This window comes from Gopherus evgoodei, chromosome 1 (genome assembly GCF_007399415.2).
Source record: "Gopherus evgoodei ecotype Sinaloan lineage chromosome 1, rGopEvg1_v1.p, whole genome shotgun sequence".
Taxonomy (NCBI): domain Eukaryota; kingdom Metazoa; phylum Chordata; order Testudines; family Testudinidae; genus Gopherus; species Gopherus evgoodei.
Window position 1 is genome coordinate 306,618,240 of NC_044322.1, and position 24,718 is coordinate 306,642,957.

Here is a 24,718-nt window from a genome sequence, read left to right on the forward strand (position 1 = left end):
AACAGGCATACACTAATATCAAAAGAGTAAAAATAAAACCTATATAGAGAGCACATTTATTAAAAATTGAAATGCTAATAACCAATAAAACCAATAAAAACTCCCTTTATATATCTGTATATGAGCAGAAAAATAGTTTTCCACGGAGAAATTAGGAAAATGTGCGTTAATTCCATTTTTTTACTGGGCAAAAATGTTAGCTTAATTTACACCAAGGTAGTCTAAAAATAACGCACTGGTTTTGCTTACTGAAACCCTCAGGTATGTATCATGTCAGAGACAGAACTGATGGTTACTTGTGACTTATATGGTTTGTTATATATGATCTAAACGTTACTTACCTCAACCCTCTGAAGTCACAACCCCCACAAGGAGACTGTGGAAAGAGAAGTCACATAGGCATTTAAATGAAAAAGCAGAAGAAAACACTTAACAAAAGTCACAAAATACCCAGGGCCGGCGCTTCCATTAGGTGACCCTAGGCGGTCTCCTAGGATGCCAGGATTTGGGGGGCAGCATTTTGTGCGCTCCCCACAGGGTGCACGGGAGGGTCTGGTTCCGCTCCCGTAGCGCCGCCGAAGAAGGACCTTCCGCCGACGTGCCGTGGAAGACAGCGCAGGCAATTGAGCAGCTCAATGACTGCCGCTGTCGCCTGCGGCATTTCGGCGGAAGGTCCTTCTTCGACGGCGCAACAGGAGCGGAACTGGAAGCTCCCACGCGCCCCGTGGGGAGCGCACAAAATGCCGCCCCCCGAATTCTGCCTACGGTGCCAGAAACTCTGGTGCCACTCCTGAATATACCAGATACTACTTCTATTGTGATACATCAATGTAGAGACAAAACAACAGAATGACAGGGGAAAAGGAGAGGATGGAATAAATGAAGTGATAAGTGTAGTGGAAGGGAAATAAAATTACTAAACCTCAATGTTTCTTCTGTAAAGGACAAAGAACAAGAGAGAACCATCCTCCATAATCTTTAGGCCTGTTCTGCACATAGACTGACTGCACAATTGGGCTCCTATTTCTCCATGGTGTGGAGAGGACCATGTCTTCTGAGTCAATACTAGCTACAGTTTCAATGCAATAAAGAGAGGTGATGGTAACAGAGAAAAAGTACTGCTCAAAGTCAAGATGAAGTCACTGCAGAAACTAATGAGGAGCCATGACAATGGATGAGAGAGTGAAAGGGATGACAGGTATTACACATACTGACCATCTTGTTACACTGTCACACACATTTGTATTTGTAATGTTTTCCCCATCCCTTCTGTATGATAGAAACTTGTAAAAGAATCTTGAAGGAAACAGGAGGAAAAGATTGTACCCTTCTTGATGCTGTCTGACCTCGTAATGTGAAGGAAGCATCTAATGAGCTGACCTAAAGCACTGTATGGGTTTCTTACAAGGGCCTGTTACTAACCCATTCCAGTATGGCTAACAGAGTCCTGATCTTTCATCTTCCACTTGATGAAGTGTATCTCTGGTTTTGCAGAGTATTTGCATCAAAATGTGAAAACACCCCACTTTTCAGCCTTTTAGAAACTACTGTAATAGTATTTTCAACACACACTATCACGTGTGTAATACCCTGATTCAATGTCCCATGTTTTGTTGCCTCATTAATTCACCATGCAACATTGTACATGAACCATTTGGAACAGACCAGCTCCCACTAAATTTGATTGTTCAACTACCATTGACATCATCATTGGGAGCAAGGGTTGGCTCATTACCTTACCAGTGAAACAAATCTCTCTTATCCACACTGAAAATTTGGCAGGTATACCAGAGTTATAAAAGGAAGAAACTTAATATGAAATCTGGCCCTACTAAAATCAATGGGAGTTTTGTCATTGACTTCCACACAGCCAGGATTTCACCCTCTAAATGAGAGCAGTGACAAGGGAAAAGTTGGCTGATTGGGAAAAATAAGACCTTGCTGAACTCAACCAGGATAGTTCACAGTTCATGCTCTGTTTGAGGAGGGCTCTGGTATGTGACTTCTTATTCCAGAAGGAGTAATATCAGGTCTTTTTGTGAGTTTGGGGATAATCCAGAAGTGGAGACAGTTACAAACAGTTCAGTGAGGAGAAGATGAGAGGGTTCGTGTACATCTACATGCATTAAAAGCTTGAAAAAAAGATCTAACCTGACTCATCGGTGTGAAGTGTTTCTTTGAAGTTAAAAAGGACAGTACAGAGGGAGGGAGGTCACAAAAATAAAAGGAAATTAACTGCATGTGAAGATATGCTCTAAGAAGCTATCTAGAGTAGTCCAGACTAGGTATTAAAATCGATTTTAGATATGCAACTTCAGCTACGGGAATAACGTAGTTGAAGTCGAATTTCTAAAATCGAGGTACTCACCCGTCTGGACGGCGCGGCATCGATGTCCGCGGCTCTCCGTGTCGATTCCGGAACTCCGTTCGGGTTGATGGAGTTCCGGAATCAATGTAAGCGCGCTCGGGGATCGATACATCGCGTCAAGACTAGACGCGATATATCGATCCCCAAGCAATCGATTTTAACCCGCTGATGCCGCGGGTTAGTCTGGACGTGGGCTAAAAATGTAGCCAAATAGTATCATGGGAGAAACACCACTGCATAGTGCAGTGGGCCTGATTCTCACACTCCTTTAAAATTTCAGTGGTGTTATTCTTATATTAACCCGGTATAAGCAAGAAGAAGATGAGGCCCAAAGTGGCATGCATTGAGGGGCACAAATGCTATGGCTGAGGTCAGACAAAAAGAGGCTGAGGTCAGCGCTAACGTAACTACTATAGGAAGCAATTCCCTCCTATTTATTCTGAGAACTACGGTCCAGTGCTGCAGAAGTCAGTTTCACCAAGCAAAGGGCTTGTCTATTTGCTACCAATACTGAGAGGTTGCCATTCATAAAGATGAAAAACACCTTTTTCCTATAGATTACACCTTAGGACTACTTTGGTTAGTAGTTTTGTAAGGAAATGGAGGGAGAAAATATTAATAAGGAAGATGACAAATGGCCCATTTGTCACTAATCATAGAATCGAAGGGCCTCATCCAGCAAGGTGCTGAGAGCTGTCTGAGATACTGTACTAAGCACCCTTCACTTCCATAAATAAAGAGGGAGTTGCTTAGCATTTCCCAGAATTTGGGCCCCCAGAAGAATGGAGAACACTAAGGAAAGTTGCTGATGGTACTACTTAAGGAGTAAGGTACTTCTTAGCATAAATAAGGATGCCACAATGTGGCCCATAGGCACAGTTTTACTTATTTCAATGTTTTGTTCTCCCTGAAGCAAGACAAGGCAGGGCAGGAACTGTGACCGAGCCCTGTGGTGACACAACTATGACTGCCCGTTACATAGCACTGAGTCTACTTTCAATCCAGTCCGAAGTGAGTAACAATAGCTGTTTTCTCTGCAAGATTTGCTTGTATTGTGCATTAAACACTGCAGAGATTCCTATAAAATCACAAGATTTTTCTCAAAATGGTCAGCTTTGCTGCAAGAGCATTGGTAAATGTCAATTTACATTTCTGCACAGCACTAGAAGTGGATTCAATACATTATTGAAAACAATGCTGAGTCTTGAAAGGAATGACAAAGTGTTGCATCTGCTATGGCAATTCATTGTACATTAAATATAATAGTACGTCAAAAGAAAAACAAAAACCTGATGTAAATAATCAAATTGAACATGATTCCTGGGGCAAATCTACCTTAAATGCACACACATCTGCCTAATTTTTCACAGATTTCTTTACTTATTTTATCTGAGAAATTGGGATTTCCCCTTCTGCTTAGTTTATCAGTATATTTAATATGGTCACACCTTTCAGAGGTTAAAAAAATGGGGGAGGGTCAAATTAACTGCACAATAGTATGTTTTCCTGAATCATGTGTGAGTGGTGCAAAACTCATTCATAAATGTTGCATGAATTAGACCCTTAATTTTCATGATTTCAGATGCATTTATACGTAGGTACCTCCCTTCAAGATTTATGGATAGCAGCTTCCCTTACTCACCTAAATAAAACAGAAATATTTTCATTTAACACACCATCACTTTGAAACTTCTGCAAGTGTGGAATTAGCTTTTAGTTTTAGCTTTCAAGAGTAATCATACACAGATACTGTTTAGTATTTGTTTGTATTTTGTCCTCCTTTAAGAAAAAAATTGTAATGTTTTCAATTGAAATTGAATTTGAGTATTTATGAACTACTGTAGGTACAAGACCAAAATCCAATACAAAAAAGAAAAGTGTACCACAGACAGGATCAATGCCTCTTTCCCACTCTGCGCTGCCAACATGTCTCAATTGTTTAACAGCGAGTTCAGTTTTTGGCCTTTCTGCTCATACACTCAACAAAGGAGTTAGTTTATGCTTAATGTGTCGGGTGGGTAGATGGGAATTGTAATGAGGTTACCTGTGCACAAGGACCATAGGTTACATCTTAAAATTCTTTTCACATAGGCTATCAAAGGATAATGACCTTCTGTGAATAAACATATGGCTGTGATTTGAACAAATTACCAAAGGACTAATTGATCCAAAGTTCACTGAAGTTAATGGAAAGACTCTCTTTGACTTCCCTGGGTATTGGATTAGGTCGCTAGAGATAAAAAGCTGAATCATTCTAATCCTCTGAACCAGTTAGTCCCTCTCATTAATTTAAGTCTTCGTATCTGATGAATGAAATGGTAGCTACCCTTACAACTTATATACCACTGACATGGTCATCTTTATTTTTTTTTAATTCAAACAGCTTTTTAAGCTAATTTATATTAATGCAGCCTGAGTGTTCTCATAGTTCAAAACTAAATGTTTAAACATGTAACTAGCTATCACTGGACGAAACAAACACTTGCATTTATTATAATGAAACATTTATTGCATTTTAGCAATAAAAAAATCTACCTTTTTATCTTCTAACCTTATCTTTTACAGCCACATTCTAGTTATATGTATAAATACATCCTTTTGATCTAGTAGGCATATATTATAAAAGGGTAGGCAGTTTCTTATGCACTTTACTCAGATCATTTCAGTATTTTGTCTTCCTTTTCAGATCTTAACCCATAATCTGATATCCTTCTTTAATATTCGAGGCCAAAATATGGTGGTGAATAGAAGTCAACAGGCACTGGCAGCCAGAGGGTTAAGACAGATGGCTTCTGTAACAAGACTAAACAGATACTGTTGCATTAGAAGTTATTTTGGAACAAGGTAATTTGTGGTGGAGGAGCTTAAAGTTTAATTCTACCTGACCCACACTGTCCACAGTTACTGTTGGAATGGACTCATGCACATGGAGTCGCTGTCTCTGAAATCTAAAATTCTCATTACCAAAATAAAAAAACAAACAGTCAATGGTAATTTGTTTGGAATCTCGGCTTTGGCAAATTTCTGTTCTTATCCAATATTGTGACTGATCATTATTACTACAAAACCTGGCCTGTAACTTGACAAAATACTTGTAATGAAAGTAAAAAACATTGACGTCTGAGGCATATTTCATATTAAATATTAGTTTCCCTTTCCGAAGAATCATTGAGTACTTTGTCAGACCTGTTGGCAGCCTCCTCATTCTCATTGTTGGTCAAAGGTTCTGCTTCCTTGGGATCAGCATTCTTTAATGCTTTCTGTTTTTCTTCTTCTAACTTCTTCTCTTTTGCCAAAAGCCTGTAGTTGATGGCATTGCCAATGAACAACCAAATACTTGCCGCAATCACAATCGATCCACAGACAATGTACATGTATTTATATTCTCCAGTTATATCCACTAACCAACCTGAAAGACAGAAACAATACAGAACCACACTTGAAAATATTTCAGCTGTAGTTAGAAATAAATTCCAGGTCCTTCCCACAGGTATTATCAATAAATGTCCAGCATTAAAAGTATTTTCAACACTATAAAAGTTGTCCTAGATTGGGCATTTTCACAGACAAATGTACAGTGGAGCTCTAAGAAATTTTATATTAGTTAGATTGGAAGTTATTGCATTCATTATCTGTAGTAAAATAATTGAGACTAAGGAAATAGAGTCTAATCAACAATAGTAGGTTGTATACTTTTCTATTCAGATCTACCCCCCCCCACCTCCTCCTACTGTCTTTCTATTATTGTTTTGGAATGGATGTCTAGCACTCATTTGGGCTGCTTGCAGACAAGAGGCTGGAAAGGTGTCTGCCTTCTCAGCTGCTATTACTATGTCCCATTGTGCAGCTGCTACTTGTGCTCCACTTATTCTGTCCCCAGAGACAGAATATTTCACCTTATTGTCATGAAAACTGAGTTTCAAACTCTGAAGCGTGTTCCCAAACTTGTATGGGTAATGCTTACGCCCCCAGATGGATCAGCAGCAGCAAAGATCAAATGTGGGACCTCTGTATCTTAAGGCATGAGCTTCTACCGTCTGAGTTAAAGGAACTTGCTCTGTTAGTCCAGGTTGTATCAGACTAGTCAATCTCTAGTTGACCTTGCTACTACCAAAAGCGGAGTGCCACAATAAGCAAGCATGACTTACATTCATAAGCCATTTGGATGAAAAAAAAATGTATTCTGACTACCTTTTCACATTGAGTCATTCTTTTAATTCTATTGCATTTTCTAAACTCTAAATTAAAAGACAGGCTACCAGTACAGCAAAGCACATAAACACATACTTAATTTAAGCATGAGTAGTCTTATTGAAGTCAACAGGATGATTCACATAATTTAAGTATGTGCTTAAATGCTTTGCTGTATTGGGGCCATAATACTGACATACCAACTAGACCTGGTCAAAACTTGGAATTTCTGTTCTGTGGGAAACAGATTTTAAAATCAGAATCAGATTTTCCAAATCAGAATAAAGTTGAAAAATTTCTAATATCCTGCTAAATGAAATTTTAGAGGGGAAACTGGGGTGTATTGATTAATCTATATATTTATAATGTTTGTATATTTTAAAATTGTGTTTTAATAATTTTTATAATATAACGATAGAAAACAATAGAATATATATAATTTCAAAACAAAAAATGAAATGTTTCATTCTGATAAGGTCAAAATGTTTGACTTTATCAAAATGCTTCATTTAATTTTTTTCCATTGGACAAATGTTCCACCTGAAATTTTTTGACCTGCTTGAATATTAAATTTAAATACATTTTTAAAGCATTTAAAAGCAGTAATATTTTATCTAATGCAATAAAACCTTTGAAGATAATGCACAGTGGTTACCCTTTATAAAGTTAGTAGTTTTGCCTTAAATAAATAGAAATGTTTACCTCAGTACTGGCAGTATTCCCTATGCTTATTACTTAGGAATAATAAAATAATGTATATATTGAGACACTAATAATATAGTACTATTAAAATATTAATATATTGTTGCAACTGAGGTAGATAATCCAGGCAATTTGCTAGTTTTTAATGGTGCCAGTCTCAAAGAATTATTATCAAAAATTAACTTAATGTGCATGCATGAGATCATCATTATACTTTAAGAGACCTCAACAGATCAAAACTGGAATATGAGCTTTTCAACATATTCAAGTAGAGAAATTAACAAAGGTGACCTGATTATATCCAAAAGGTATCACTTTAAAAAAAATCCACATAACAAATATGAGAAAAATAAATAGATGTATACTTTATCACTACATTAATATTAGATTTAATATTAATATATGTTTCAATGTTTCAGGTGACTGGATTTTATTAGTCATAGACACAGTCCCTCCACTAGGTGGCATTCCAAGTGTCTGTGTTAGAGGAATCTATTGTGTTCTAACATCTATGAACATAAGATGAGATCAGATTCATTTGGAATGACTTGTATAACTGTTAAATATTAATTTCAATAAAATAAAGTGTATATTTTGTAATCAGCTGGCATCATTTAAATTTTCATTAACAAATAAGTTCAACAGATGTTATTTTAGTACAAATTATGGCCTGGGTCACGCAAACATTTACCTATATAACTTTACCCACGTGAGTAGACCCATTGACTTCAATGGGAGTACTCCTGCGTGTAGTATTGAGCGTGTGTGTAAGAGTTTGCAATACTAGGAGCTACATTTATAATTCACATCTATAAAATCTAATATTGTTTAGTTCAAAAGTATATATTTGTATATATTTAGTTCAAATTAATATTTGGTCAGGGATTTCACAGTTGGATTTTGGGCACCTAATTCCCTAAAATTCTTTTGAAAATCCTAGCTCTTTTATCAGAATTCTGGAGGTGATCAGTATATGAAAATTAACTAACACTATATTTTCATAATGAGGGACAATGTTCTGCTTATGCGCTGAGGGGCAACATCTATCAGAGCCCTCTTGTACGTGCACTTTACTCAGCCATGTTGTGAGAATCAATCTGATTTCAATAACCTCCCTTGTGCTTGGGATTAAAACAGCGCGGTAGTAAAGTAGCATGTGGGGAGCTTTAAAATGACAATTTATATATGTATCATTTTATTTGTAAGCAGCCACTAGTTTGGCAGCCATTGGTTAGGGAAATTAGGAACCATTTTGTGAGGTGGCACCTACAGAACTAGCTTCTTTGCTTTGGGGAATAAAGTGGAGTCCCATGAATGTAGCCCACTGAGAGAGAGAGAGCTGTGCTGACCAGGAGGTAATGGAAGCACCACTACGGAAGAGATGCTCTCAGCACTGCTAACTGCCTAGTAAGGCACCTGAAAAATAGGACTGGGTGGCTAGCACTGAGAGCAAATACCATCTTACCATATCTTATCTATGTTTGTATCTCTACCTATATAGCGACATACATAGCCATGACGACTATACACCATATATACACAGGCAATATAAATCTGCATATAAATCTAAATCTATGATATGCCAAAAAAAAAGTAATGTTACAAAAGTAAATTCAAAAGAACAAGCGGTGAAAACATGACAGTTCTTGTGGCAACATTAACTAACATGTGCACGGCTAATATTTTAGATAAATATAAATAATAACTTAAATATTCACAGCCAGCCCAATGATATTGGAAAGGAGAATAAAAAGGAATCCTTACCTCCTAGAGGGGGGCCTAGGAGAACAGGGCAGCACTCCACAATTGTGACAAGTCCCACAGCACTGGAAAACCGGGCAGCACCAACGAGATCCATCAATGACTCAAAAAGGATACTGCTAACCATTCCAAAAGCAAATCCAAAAAGTACAGCATATACCACCAGGCCTGTATAGTCCTCTGCCAGTGGGCACATGATATGACAGATGCCATTGTACAAGACAGCAAAACTAAAGAAGTACTGGATTTTTGGCCGGATGTATTTGGAGTTTGCTACAAGTCCCATTGAAGGCCTAGCAAACATGTCTACAAAAGCTAGAATAGAGAGCAAAAAAGCAGCAGAATATTCATCAATTCCCTTGTGTTTGGCATAAGGAGCCAAGAATACTATTGGGGCAAAGAAGCCAACAAACATAATAACATTTCCTGACAAATAAACCAGAAACCCTCTGTGTTTAAAGAGGGACAGATCTAAGTATTTATTCACTGTTTGCCAGCATGACTTCTTTTTGTTATTCAAGTGTAAGGCTGAATCTCCTGCTCCCTTCTCGACATCTTTTTTCACAGGAGGGACTGGTTTTGGTCCAACAGGTCTCATAAGTGACCCAGCCACACAGCAGTTCAAAAGAAGTCCTCCCAGAATGAGAAAGCTTCCTTTCCATCCAAATGCATTAAAGAGGAATTGATTGAGAGGTGCTAGCGTGCTTAGAAACACTGGACTTCCAGCCATGGCCAGTCCATTAGCAATGGGCCGCTTCTTATAGAAATACTTGCCAATCATAGTCAAGGCAGGCTGCAAGTTGAAGGCTAAGCCAAGACCTAAACAACAAAAGAGCACAGAGTTATTGCATGTAATACATTGAAAACCCTTCACGATAAGCAGACAAAGTCATTCAAAAAAGCTAAAATGCCATTCAGAAATTCCCAATGAAGATAAAATGCTATCAGCACTGGAAAATGAAATGTGGTTTCACTGCTTTCCACACATTTTAATGTCACCACTATGTCACACTCGAGTACTGTCATTTCCTTGTATTGCATTGCAATAAAAGTAAATACTCATAGTAATGTTTGAGCAATTATATAGACAATGGAGTGACAGAGGAACAATGGTATCAAGACCTTGAATACACCATTTTTGCATGTTACTAAGCTGCAACACAGTTCTCTCCGGGTTCATTTCACAAAAGTTATTAAATGTCACCTCATCTACAAAAGAGAGCACAATATATTTAGAAGCATAAATCCAGTGGCTTTTATCCCTCTATTCCTTTTAAAGGTTGAACATGTATCCAAAGTAAGATGTAATATGATTAATAAATAAGGATTTTGCAGGAAATCCAGCCCCAGATCTGCAGCTGTGGAGGTCCTGGTAGTGGAATTGCACTGGGGTGGGAAAGGGGCTGTGTGGGGATGCACAGCCCCAGCTCCCTGCACAGCAGAGCAGGGGATGAGGCAAAGTTGGGCTAGATGTGCAGTCAGAGGGTCCACCTGTGGTCCTCCTCCTTGGGTGGGGATACACTGGAGCCACAGAGTGTTAGTAGCAATGCACCCGCTATGTAGTGTCTGAGGAAGGATTCCTTCTCTCGTCTCCCATGGGCAAACATAGTGCCTAGCTCAATCCTTGGTCTAGGTAGTGGGTTCCTGCATTTGGTTCTTAAAAAGTAGAGACGTGAGGTCTTAAACAAAACAAAACAAACAAGAAACCCACCACACTCAGTAAGAAAGAGTTTCTTTCAAAATGATTAACTTCTACTCAAGTCAATTACAGATAAACATAAGCTTTGATGTAGTGACAGAATAAGATCTTATTTGCATATTCCATGCTTCCATGACCTCTAATCTCACCTTCTTTCTTTATTCAAAAGCAATGATTTTAAAAAATTAGAATCCCTTTGGTAGTGAGGTAATTTAATCTAGTGGCCTTATTATCACTTTAATTCCCACCCTTTGATCAGTTCTAGAGCTTTGGGGATTTAGCATTTGTTTTCAGACAGGAATATTTTTATTCTGAGGACAGCTGGACCCTGCCCAGCATACTATTTTGCTGGATATGTATATATATATATATTTTTTGTGAGCTTACAGAAGCTTAATATTAGAGTTTGCATATCTAGTAGACCTGTACTCATCTCTGCTGTTTTATTCAAGATTGAAGGCTAAAAAAAAATCAATGCAAAATCCAATACAAATGACTCTAATAAGTGCTGTCATGAGTCAATCAATTCCTGTATTGTAATTATAGTGCAGTACAGTATGGCAAATACATAGGGCATTTATTGAATAAAATAATCAGAGGTGCATGAAATATCCCAAGCAGTAATTTAATATCCTAAAAATCCATTTAAATGAGTACAGTTTAGGATAGTTAAAATTAACTGGAGTAGTTACCATTTTTGAACAGTTACTTACCTCCAACAATTCCTACACATATGTAAAGCTCCAGGACACTACTGCAGAAAGAGGAAACAATCATTCCAAATGAACACAATACACCTCCTGCCATCATCACTGGCCGGCAACCATATTTGTTCACCAAGATACTGCTTATGGGACCTAATAGTAGGAAAAGGAGAAATTATCCATCATGCCATGAAAAATATATTTGCAGTTGAATGTTTTCAGTTACTAAAAGTACCTCCCTGTGAGCCTGACAACACAAGAACTTACATATTAGAAGTCCAAAGGACTACTTACCCTTCCTGGGAGTATCCTGTGGTCATAGAGGTAGAATAAAAGATGTAAAACATGAATTCAGCAAGCTTGTTAATTACAGCTCTCAAAGAACCAACAACAGGCCCAGTCAATATAAGTCTTGGGTATGCAAGAAATGGAGGATTAGGCCCACTGTCTGCAGTCTAGTTCAGAATTTCAAATGGAAGGAAGTTGTCTAATCAAAATTACAGTTAACAGAGCAGAAGAGATCTCTAAATGAGTCAGATTACAACATCTTTTGATAGGATGAAAGATCTTTCTGAACTCCCTGTAATTGTTGCTGTTGACTAGGGCAACATACTTATGTCAATGGGACTACTCACTTGCTTTAAGTGTTGAAGTGGATCATAAATAACTGACAGCTGAGATCTATTTTCCTTGTCCAGATCTGAATGAGAGTGATAATGGACAATATCATTCTGTTCTGTAGTCTGAGACTTCTGAAGTATGCTTGGTATAATGGCCTAGAAACTTTGAAAATATGGCTACAAACCTGGTTTTTAGTTTCAAATGAAATTAATTCCAGTGTAATTTTGTCCATCCCAAACAAAGAACCAGCATGTAACCTGTCATGATGTGCACTGTATGTTCTTTAAAGGCCCACAACAGGAATAGATGGTGTGTGGCATATCAAGATTAAGAAGCTGTCAGAGCTGCTTTACAAAGCTTGCTCTACACCCGATTGTACTATATGTGGCCCTAACCAACATTAACAGCTTTACTTTTGTAGGCACTATATTCACTCCATTTAAAAAACATAGTTGAGGGGTGTTAGATTTAGAACTGGTGATAAAAGAGACCAGATATAAAGTGAAATGTCAAACATTACATTTGGTTTTACTGAAAATCATTCTGGTTCCTACTGTGTATTGGCTCCAGTACAAATTTCCCATTATAAACACCTAAAGAAATACACATCAGCATTTTCATTGGCAACACAAATCAAGTTCAACAAAATTGGAGATATGCATTGTTTGCAATATGTCCTAGTTTGGGTCCAAATGTTTGATCTATCTTAAAACTGATACTATTAGTGATGGGTTACATACAAAAGTCTTAGGCCCATACCATGCCATCAACATTGTAAGCATGTCTCAATTGAATCTGATGGAAGCAGGTTGACCAGATAGCAAGTGAGAAAAATCGGGACAGAGGTGAGGGTAATAGGCACCTATATAAGACAAAGCCCCAAATATCGGGACTGTGTCTATAAAATCAGGACATCTGGTCACCCTAGATCAGTGGTTTTCAAACTTTTTTTCTGTGGACCCAATTGAAGAAATTGGAAAGTGGAGCTGGAGCAGAGGGGTTTGGGGTGTGAGAGAGGCTCAGGGTTGGGGCAGAGGGTTGGTGGCAGGGTGAGGACTGCAGGGTGGGGCCAGGAATGAGGGGTTGAGTGAGAAAGAGAGCGCTGGGCTAAGGTAGGGGGTTGGGGTACATGACGGGGTCAGGGATCTGGGCTGGGGATTGAGGTTCTGGAGCGGGGCTGGGAATGAGGGCTTTGGGGTGTAGGAAGGGGTTCTGGGTTGGTGGGGCTCAGGGCTAGGGCAAAGGGTTGGGGTATGGGGGGGTCAGTGCTCTGGGCTGGGGGTTCAGGTTCAGGGGTGGGGCTGGGGATGAGGGGTTTGGGGTGCAGGAAGGGGTTCCAGGTTTAGGGGGGCTCAGGACTGGGGCAGGGGATTGGTATGCAGGGTTGGGGCACTGACTTACCTCTGGCGACTCCAGGCCAGTTGAGCAGCCAGGCTGCAGAGGCAGGTTTCCTGCCTGTCCTGGAACTGCGGACCATGCTGCATCCCAGAAGCGGCCAGCAATGAGTCCCACTCCTAGGCGGAGGAGCAGGCCTGCAGGCATCGCCCTGCCAGCTCCCATTGGCCGGATGCTTGGAGTGGTGGCAGCATGCGGGGCCCCATGACCCCCCTGCCTAGAAGCCAGACCCACTGCTGACTACTTCTGGGGCACAGTGTGGTGTCAGAAAAGGTAGGCACTAGCCTGCCTTAGCTGGGCAGCACCGCCAACAGGACTTTTAACATCCTTGTTGGCAGTGCTGACCAGAGCAAGGCGATCCAGGGCCTGACATGCTGTGACCCAGTACTGGGTCACGAGCCACAGATTGAAAAACACTACCCTAGATGGAAGTTCCATTTAAAAATCAATGGCATGATACAGTCCTTAGTTTGGTTAAACACACTGAAGTCTGGATACTTTCCAAAAGACTTCCAGCTCAATTTTCAAGAGATTTGGATGATGGGGCTTCTCCTGAGATATTCAATACTTTTCATTTCTGGTCAGGTGAGAAATACTTTGGGAACAGTTTCCTATGTGATAGACTGGCATGTCTTCTTTCAGTACTAACCATAAAAATAATTATTGAGAAGCATGGAATTGAGAAATCAAACTCAAAGCTTTGACCTGATGCATCTTGCATTGTGACCTGAAGCTTACTGAATTTATGCTCTCATGAACCATGATCTAATCAAGAATGCTCCTATAGAGAACACCCTTTTGCCAGTCCTGGGATGTACAACTCCAGGAAAGAACCATTATGTCACTCTATACCTCAAAACAGCACCTTTAAACCCTCATATTCACCACTGTCATGTAATTATGATATGTTTTATACAAAGTATGCCTCGTGAGGTATCATCTTAGAAGTCTTGATCTGTTGAACATTAATATCATGTTGGATTATATGTGCTATCATTGAATGTGAAGTTTTATGAAGTTTTGCTATGTGTGTGTTACTGAAATATGTTGTGAAGTTGGGAACACCTACAACCAGCCTTTCAGGTACTACAATGGAGCAGCCAGACATGCTGATGGCCTATTAAAGGGGAATTCACTTGCCCAAAGGCCATCCCAGAAGACTTTTCAGAAAGAGCATGTAGACAATGGAGGCTGCTTGACCAATGAGGGTGGACCTCCTCGTCACTAGCAAGCTGGAAGAAACTATAAAGAGGGGAAGTGACATCATGACTTGGCCTCAATCCTCCACAACTCAACCCCTGGAAACATATCTGGAGGACAAAGACTTTGAACTGGGGCCAGGTGGTCCCAGGCTGAAGCAGAGTTCTAGCCTATGTATCAAAGATCTGTGACCTATTATACCATCTGTCAGGGTGAGACACTGCTTGATTCAAATCCTGTTCCGTTTATAGAACTCAGATCGTGAATTTACTTTGATTTATTAGGTAACCAAATTTGACTTCTATGCTTACTACTTATAATCGCTAAAAATCTACCTTTCTGTAGTTAATAAATCTGTTTCCATTTTACCTAAAACAGTGTGTTTTGGTTGAAGCGGTTGGGCAATATCAGCTCAGGTTACAAAGGTGTGTGTCCTCTCCATATTGACTGGGTAATAAACTTATACTGGTCAGGCTGCTAACAAGGACAATATTGTATATTCCAAGGGGGCTAGGCTGGGGAACTGTGGGGAATTGGCTGGAGCCTCTCTATTGTTGGTGGCTGGGAGAAGCGTTCATGTAACTCAGCTGGGTGTGTCCCTGCCTGTGGAGGTCTATGTCAGTGCAGTACCTGCCAGAGGTTTGTCACTTGTCATAGCATCATAGTGTGAGAGGGATACCCCAGCTTGGTGAGACAGAGGGCTCAGCAGTCCCACAGTTCAGGCTGCACCTCAGGAACCCCATCACAACTATCATGCTAGGAGAGAGTGGGAGAGGTGAGCACTTAGAGAGCTTGGTCTCAAGCCATTTAAAGCTCATACATTATGAACAACACCTTGAGCTGCATGTAGAGGTGTACAAGATTATGGAATACTGGAGTTATGGACTTAAAGCAATTTGGATCTCTCCTCATGAGGGGAAGAAGAAGAAGAATCAGGAATAGGGGATGGGTTCGAAGAGCCATGGAAGAATGGATGGGGAAAGGATAAGGAAAGGATTGGGGGTACACATACTGGAGTTTTGAGCGTTAGAAGGATATGGGGACAGCACCCGAGAAAAGTTTTAGTACAATATGTAATTAAATTGTTGACTCAGATTTATTAATCCACACACCAAAAAGGCACTTAGGCACCACTGCTAACTATTTAAAAGCACAACCAAACATGAAGACAAAACCTAAATAGCCCTCATCATACACCACAGAAACTAATTAAAGAAAATAATTATGCCAATGCCCTCCCACCCTCCCTAAAAATGACCCTTAAAACAACATTCTTCATCCCAGAAGTCCCACAACAAAAAGTGTCCTGAAGATGAACATACTGGGGCTTTTTTTTTCAGAATGGGAAAGTCCTGCCAGCATCTCCCTGGAAATTCTAGCTCAAGCATCTTTACTGACACGGGCTGCAGGTGAAGCTTCTCCTTGGGGAGGCTAGCCCCATACCTTGCTTCATCCAGTTGAGGCCATGCCTTCCAGCCAAGGCCACACCCCCACTTGCTGCTCTCAGGCCCCCACATCCCCCCATGGCAGAGAGCTTAGTTGGGGTCACAGGAGGGGGACTGAGAACTTGGTCCCAGCTGGGGTTGAACTCTCAGCCTCAGCAGGGATCATGAAGGAGCTCTCAGCCCTGGCTGGAGATCAGAGACTGGAGCCCATCCCCCATTTTGTCCTTCCACCTGCGCCCCCCCCAAGGCCACACCCCATTCTATCCCTTCCCCAGTGGCCCCGCCCCACTGCACCCGACTCTGCCTCTTCCACCTCTAGGCCCCACTCCTTACTTGCTCTTCTCCCTCCCCATCCTCCCTCTGTGATCCTGAGACCAGAAAAAATCTGTGCCCTCACCCTGGTCCCAGGGCCATGACAGGGGGAGATTTTTCTGGGGGCTCCAAATCTGCCACTACCCTCCTCCTCCTGGTGGCACAAGGTTTGGGAAGGCTTAGCTTCCCACAGCCTTCATTACATGCCGCTCATGTCTACTGGCCTTAAATTATGGCAGTAATGAATGGGGAAATAAATATCTCATAAGCAGAGAGACAAGGTACTCAGAACATCACTTGCCTAGATCTGAAGAAAAGCTCTATGTGACTCAAAAGCTTGTCTCTCTTTCATCAACAGAAGTTAGTTCAATCAAAGATATTACCTCACCCACTTTGTCTCTCTAATATCCTGGGACCAACACGGCTACAACTACACTGCATACAACAATGGAAAATATTGTTAGCAGGCAGGTCCCAGGCTATTTAGCACTTTTTAGGTCAAAGCCAATACTGGCTTAAACTCCAGCTAAAAGGCAACCAGTGCAGATCCCAGAGCACCATTGATCTATTTGAGATCCCATGGTTTTGGGTAGGTGGTAAGTGTGGACAAAAGGGAAGAATTGGAGGCACCTGTGCTCTGCAGGGTCATAGTCTAATGTTGTTTTAAGCACAACTTTGAAATCAATTTGCTGACTTTCAAACTTCTTTTTAACTACAACATTCTATTAAAGTTTTTCCTGTAAGTTATTGACATGTATTTACCACCTTAACTCCAGTTTAATTTTGTTTTCTGGGAATATTCCAGTACTTCAGTTTAAAATACAAACACGTGGGGAATTAAAATTAATTGTCATATAAACCATAATGTTGTGTTAAGCCACTGAATGAGGAAACTCCATATATTTCCCAGTTTCCATCAGACCTGATAAGTGGATTAAACATTTTCTGCTGATGTCTTTGCATATACTTTGGTTTTTAGAGTCTCGTAAAATACCACGTATTCATCAGTATGTATGGATTTACAAATCTTCATAAATTCTAGTTGTGAGCATGTAATCAGGCTTTTCATGAGCAAGCACAAATGAGATTTTACATCTAACTCCAACTAAAATAATTTAAGTAATGTTCACATCTGAGCATGTATCTATATCCTGCTGCACATTCCTCTTTTGAATATAAAGCAAATTTCAGCCATTCAACTTCAAGAAACAAATCAGTTGCAAAATCATGCTATCAGCTAATACATATATATTTTTACAAAACAAGTAAAAATAAATTCTGATTCAATATGCAGACTTCTTGACTCTTAAATGGGAAAATTATTTACTTTCTATTTCTATTCTTGCCTGGATTTTCACTTGATTCTTCTCTGGCTGGCAGGGTGGACAGACTTTTCAAGGGAAGAAAGGAACAATTCTCACCTGTGTATGTGTCAAACTGGATAAGAGGGTTACAGAGAGATGGTTTAGGAGAGGGTCAGGGAGCTGTACAGAGGCAGCTTTTGGCAGCTGAGGACTCTTTTCAATCCCCTCCACTCTCATGTGCCTCACTGAAAGGTAGATTCAGCTCTACATGCAGGGGAGGTCTGGCTCCATAGCTCAGACATTAGTAGGATCATCAGGTGATCTTGTTTGTACGTATGAGACCAGTGAGTCAACATGTAAGAGGACTGATGCAAGCTGGTTCTGAAGATGCATGTACACTCAGCTACTATGCTGTCCTTTTCACCAGCCCTGGTGATTAGATGCTTTCTGAGGTAGCCAGTCTGCAGGCAGGTGCAAAACTGAGGCAAAACATTGTTTTTAGTAAAACTGACAAGGATGCTGAGATAGGTCAAAACTCTTCTTCTTCCTGGGGACTGATTTGATCAACAGAGAATTAAAAATACCATACGATTCTGCCAAAGCCTTCTCTTTATGCTTGGTCACTACTAGACTTCTTACCTCAGGACTCAGAGCCTAGATATCTGCTCTCCAAAGAGCCATTTACACTTCTGTTTTATCTCACACTGGAGTGGACCAGGTTCTTCCCAAAGGTTTGTGGTTTTATCCCACACTCTGATTCTGACCTATTGCAATACTGTCATACTTAAGGATGGGGAAAGGGAGGAATTTTCCCAAAGTCCATGGCTGGGAAAGTCACAGTCCCAAGCAAAATGTTGTAAAAAGGAGCCATAGATCCAGCTTCACTATAAAGCTTTAGTTTCCACTCCTCTTGATGGAAGACAGTTCATCCCTTGAGATGGTAAACATATGGCGTCTAAAGGGAATAATTCATAACAAACGTGCCAGTCAGTGAGGTCTGCTCCCTTGGCCTCCCAAGGATACTTAAGGATGTTCCTGGATGTTTCTAATAGTTCTTCTCCTTACTTTTCTCTTTAAAAAGTCTCACTATTATTGGAGCCCCCAGAGGTATATAATAAATACAGAAAAAAATGATTTCCAACTTCCTCCTTCCCCACTCTTCTCTAGACTTGCCCTTTCCAGAAATCATGGAAATGGAAGAGTGAAAATGTTGATGAAAAATGGAAATATTTTTGCTAGATATTTTGAGCAAAATTTCTCCCATTCTCAATATAAAGTTATCCTTTCTAGCAGTCTAAAACTCTCAACACATTGCACATTCCTCAGCTCACACAGAGGAAACATCACAAAAACATCCTGCTTGATTAAACTGAGAGGAACACTGGTCACAGTAGATGACCAGTTTGATTATAAAATCTAGAAGTTTTATCAAAGCAAGATGGACAATTCAGCAGATTATCAGGAGATGGCAACAGCTGAAGCCTTATCAAAGACTCTGGATTTGTATCTGGAGCTTTTTTCTTAAACTGTCACCAGTGGGAACACTAAAACTGGATGTATTAGCCAGCTCTCAAAATCAGCACTCTGAAATTCTTCATAATCCCATGCATTCTCTATCCTGTGACCATGCCCAATTCCTGTGTGGCTTATTTTATACCCTCTTTTCAGTTGCTTTTCCTCTTATGCATTTCTCTTCTTCTAGGCCTGATTCTCTGTAGCCTTGCAGATTAATTAATCATTTACACTAATGCTATCAAAAAGCACGGAAACATTTTGCATCCACTTTGCACTGATGTAAATGATTACAAAAGGCACAGAGCAATCAAGTTTCAGGCCTATTGCCTTCTCAGTATGTAAATTAAACGTATCTTACACACCACAGGATGCCAGGTTGATGCAAATGGCACTACTTTAATTTTTTTTTCACTAACGTACACCCAAAGTGTAATCTACAGCATTGGATAAGTCACTGATTAATTTGACTTGTTGTATTTTACAGGTGCTTTAGTATTTGTTTAATGCATTTGGCTGTATATAAAGTACCTTTATACATAGGAAGGGTAACCTAAACTTGTGGCATGATAAACTCTTTGACCCTCACTTGAAGGCTCTTAAATATATAAGGATGAACATCACCTCTGCACAAAGCCTATGTGCCACTTAAGCCACGCTTAGGTTCTATTTTGAGTGTTTACATGAGATTTTACTGTTCAATACACCTTGTGCTGGCCCCTCTGCACAGTGGTAAATTTAAACCTATTGGGCAGACCCTCAGCTGGTGTAAATCATCATAACTCCATTGCAGTCAGTTTACACCAACTGAAGATTTGGCCAGAGGTGAACAACAGGACTCTGATGTAGAAATAGAACATATTATTGTTCCCTTTAAATAAAAAAGGTACCAGTAATCCATGTTGTTCTTTTCCTCTCACTTGCAAATTTCTCTTTTCAATCACCATTTTAATCTTCCCTCTTGTGCTAAGCGATGATGCTGTACGTGAGCAGCAGTTAAAAAAGACTACACATGACTGAATAATAAGGTATAAAAAGCATATGTTTGAAGGAATGACCTTTTTACCTTCTTAAAAAATACTAACTGTGCTAATACAATCTTAGAAGAACTTGAACAGTAAAATATTCTATTGTTAAAAATCATAACATGATATTTCTGCTGAACTGAATGTTTAGGACTCATTTTATATGTTTAAAACACACACACTCACACACTTACCTGTCCTCATCTTTTATCATTCCTAAAAGGAATACACAGTTCATGAATGATCTAACTCTGAAGACAATGAAACAGCTTTCTACTGAAGGTTTCTAAGAGTTCAAAGGATGCAAACCAGATAACAATATTTCAATTTCATAATACCTAGATATTTCCATTTCATAATACCTAGAGGTAATGGTAGTGGCAGATCAGCTTTAAGGCCACAGAATAGAATAAAGGAAGATTTATTTGGCATAAAATCTATATCCTGCAGAGCTCTCAGGTAGAATAATATTTATGAGTCCAAATATATTAGGTATACTCCATTAATTTATAAGAAGAGAGAATCTAGGACACTATAATCCCTGCTTTCTTCTCTCTGTTCTGTCATTTTTTGTACTAAGAACAAATATATTTCCCTTAGACAGATTTCCCACAAACAGGTAACACTCGTTCTGATAGAAGAAAAATGTTTTGTAACTTAGCTTAACTTAACTGGATGATAGCTAATCAGACTTCAAAGATGATAACACCAGCTGGTACAGGTATCAAGCTGCCACCAATGACCTTCAGTTCTACACAGAGGTCATCTTCAAATCTTTTCTATGTATACGCTTGCAGCAGAAGTGACATTTATTTTAATAAGTAAATACATTTGTTTTTTGGCTATCTTCTCAATACTTACTTCTTACTAGTTTGACTTCTCATTGATATATTTTTTGGTGGAACTAAAACCCTTTCATCCTCATATTGTGTTTAGTGTACTGCCCACTTGTGCTTTGAATTTTCTTCTGTCTTGACATCTACATTGAACTACACTAGAGGTTGTTTAATATAATAATAGCATTTAAAACATATGTTAGCAATGAATACATCATACATCATACTTGATCCCTTTGAAACCATGCATTTAAAATGAGTCAATTTGAATAATGTGATACTTTTGTACATAACATAAAATTCATGAAAGAAATTGGAAATAAGCACAATAGTTTTATTTTAGCTTGCAGTAATATACTGTTATAGATGGCAGCCTGCCAAGTCAGATGATATAAACACAACTATAAGATTGGCCATATGGTTGGAAAAGTCAGTGTAACTCTTTTCTGTCTGGATTTAGACTTATTTCTGTTTTCTACCAAACTGGAAATGTCTGAGGAACTCTACAATCTTAAACAAAACAAAACAAAACAAAACAAAACACACCCTCTAATGTTAATTGAGTATTTTACTACCTGCAAAATCTATTTGCATGTGATGAGTTGATTTGTTTGGACAAAGAGCCCTAGGTTAGTTTGCTAGCTTTACTTTTTCCTTTAAAAGCTACGTGCTCAATAACAATTGCTTTTTTGTAATTTCCTGCCACTGTCTGCAAAATGGCTTCTGTGGCATCAGGTGAAACGTAAAATTTTTAGTCTGATCACATTTAAAACTTTTTCAAATCCTTAGACAATGCTTTAAAATCTATTTTGTTTTTGGTGGGTCTAAATGGGACTAATGGGCTTTGTGAGGTGATACGATTTCTATTTCCAAAGGCTTTTGATCACTTCTGTAGGGTTAGGGAGAGGGGTAGGACTGGGGGGCAACACAGCATGGAGGAAGGAAACTCAAAAAAGGATACATGAGATTTAAAACTTGTCACAATTTGCAGTACGTATATCTACATATTCTCTCTCTCCCTTCAAAAAAAAAAAGGGTAATGTTGATTTAAGGTTGCTAAACTGCATAGCTCATTAGTACAAAGCATATAAAGCAAGGAAAAAGCAGTTAAGTCTTTCAATATCCCACCTGCACTTTATGCATCAGTTCCTCATCTTAAGCTAAACTACCACACTTTCATCACCCATAGCCCACAAACCTCCCTCTTCAGCCAGACCAACTTTTGAACTCTAACCATGTTTACGGGTTATTCGTTCATGAGTTCTGTTGATTAATATAGGGTTGGTTTGCTTTCATATATTACACTGTACATGGTTCTTTTTATTTATAATAATAACAGTAATGCAATTATTATTATTAGTATTATTATTTATTATATTTTTACTGCAGTAGCTCCTAGGTGTCCCAATCACAGAGCAGAAGCCCAATACACTAGACACTTGGCAGGAGGATGTGGTTGCTAGTAGTTGTAGCAGGTAGCAGGCCAAGTGGTTAGAACAGGCATCAGTAGCCAGGAATGAGAGCACAGGGTCTGAGTTGGAGTCAGAGGCCAGGTGCCATAGCCGATTGTGAGAGCCAAAGTCAGGAACCAGAGCCAAGGGTCAGAGCTGGGTTACCTAGAGCAAGGCAAGGCAGGGCAAAGCTGGGTCTAAGGAAGAAGCAACGCTGGAGCAAGGCTGCATGCAGGGCAAGGTCTAGGCTGGAGCAAGGTGGGAGCAATGCAGAAGCAGGGCTTGGAACAAGACAAACGCAGGTAGGAGTCATAAACTGCAGGTGTATGTGATGAGCAGCCAGAGAACTGCTGTCAGGCTTAAAAGCAAGCCTGGTAGCTTCTTCAGCCAATCAGGAGAGGTGATCCATCAGGCAGTTTGACTGATGTGGTTTAGCTGTGCTCATTAGGCTGTAAGGAGACAGCAGGAGCAGTTGCAGGGCCTTGTTCCTAACAGTACCCCCTCCCTTTGAGAGTGCCTTGCAGGCACCCCCAGGCGTGGCTCTGAGGGTAGTTTCTGGGAGAAGCTCACAGCAGACCTGGGGTGTGGATGTGTTCTACTAGTTCCCAGAACCATTTGTAAGAGCTGTAACCCTCCCAGTCAACCAAGCATTGAAGTTGTCCCCTAACACATTGGGAATCAAGGCTTTGTTTCATTATGCACTTATCCTACCCTTGGATTGTTACACGTGGAGGCAGAAGGCTGGAATGGTGCAGGAAGGGGTTTCTGTATATGGGTTCAGGAGGGAGACATCAAATATGGAATGAATCTTCAGAGACTTGGGTAATTGTCATTTGAACATTACAGGTTGATCCATGCCTTACTCTAGAAAGCACCCAGACATCGGTGGTCCAGCTTGGCCAAGGGATGAGTCCATTTAAAATTGCAGGTGGACAAGGTTGGGAGTGGCCTGGCATTCCTGGTCAGTGTGATGTTTAAATACTTCCTTAGTTATCTGTAATTTTTCCCTGAGCTCTTGGCAGAGATGGATAGCTAGATCTGCGACAATGGGTACTGGGAACTTCATGAAGACATCCAAAAGAAAGTCATGATGAAACCCCTAGTGTACAAAAAGGGGGTTTCCTGGGTGAAGGCATTATATATATGCAAGCTTGGCATATGGAAGCAGAGACAACGAGTTGTCCTGATCATAATTCAAGAAGCAATGAAGCTATTGCTCAAGAATCTGGTTGACCTGCTCCATCTGTCCAATGATGTGTGGATAGTAGGTGGATCAGAGGAGGGATCAATCCCCAGAAGCCTTAGAAATTCCCACCAGAACTGAAAAAAACATATTGAAACCATGATCTAATAATGATGACTGATGGTAATCCATGGAGACAAAAGATGTTCTCCAGAAAGAGGCAAGTTTTTTCAGGGGTGATAGAGATGGCAAGACAGGAAGCAATGGGAGGCTTCTTTGTTAAGAGATCAACCACAACTAGGATCACTGTATGCATCTAGGAATGCGGCAGCTCCACAATGAAGTCATAGGATATGGTAGCCGATAGCTGAGATGGAATGGCCACAGACTGGAGAAAGCTGAGTAGTTCTGAGGATGGACAGTTTGTCCAGATGCAAAGATCACAGGATTTTATGTAGTTCTTGATGTATGTGTGCAAGCGTGGTCACCAGAAACTCCTTGCAAGTAGATTCCAGGTCTTGAGATGGCCAAAGTGCCCCACAAGGGACACGTCATGAGATAACTTCAGAATTTGAAGTTTTAGTGATGTAGATATGGCCCTGGTGGTAGAGATTTCCATTTTGGAACTTGAAGCTGGGGGCAGGCAAGGCACCAGCATTACCCAGGGTCCGGCGGATCTGAGCAGTGAAGGGGTCGCTGGTCAACAAGGAGTAAATTGACAAGAGTAGACTGTTGTCTACTGTGCCATAAATAAAACTGACTGCCTTGAAAATTGTGGAAGGAGTCTTCCCACCATGTTTCCAGTACTCATCCTTATCGGACAGGGCATCAGCCTTCCCATTTCTTGCTCTTGAGTAATAGGTGACTATGAAGTCAAATCACGCAAGAAGAGGACCAGTGGACCTGATGTCTGGCCATTCAGAGGTCCTCCAGGTTCTTGTGATCTGTGAGAACTTGAATGGGAAACATGTCTCCCTACAGATGATGACACCATCCCTTGAGTGCTGCC

General features: G+C 40.1%; 1 protein-coding gene across 3 annotated transcripts in view; it reads right to left on the bottom strand.

Moving 5' to 3' along the window:
- Positions 1 to 2,503: 2,503 nt before the first annotated feature.
- SLC16A7 (solute carrier family 16 member 7) overlaps positions 2,504 to 24,718 on the bottom strand; it is a 132,115-nt gene continuing 109,900 nt past the window's right edge. For all 3 annotated transcript variants that reach the window (XM_030548873.1, XM_030548875.1, XM_030548874.1), the window contains exons 3-5: positions 11,435 to 11,578; positions 9,026 to 9,841; positions 2,504 to 5,777 (exon numbers count right to left, since the gene is read on the bottom strand). In XM_030548873.1, the coding sequence (XP_030404733.1) occupies positions 5,506 to 5,777; positions 9,026 to 9,841; positions 11,435 to 11,578 (1,232 nt within the window). In that variant the 3' untranslated portion in view covers positions 2,504 to 5,505. The remainder of the gene's footprint in view (positions 5,778 to 9,025; positions 9,842 to 11,434; positions 11,579 to 24,718) is intronic.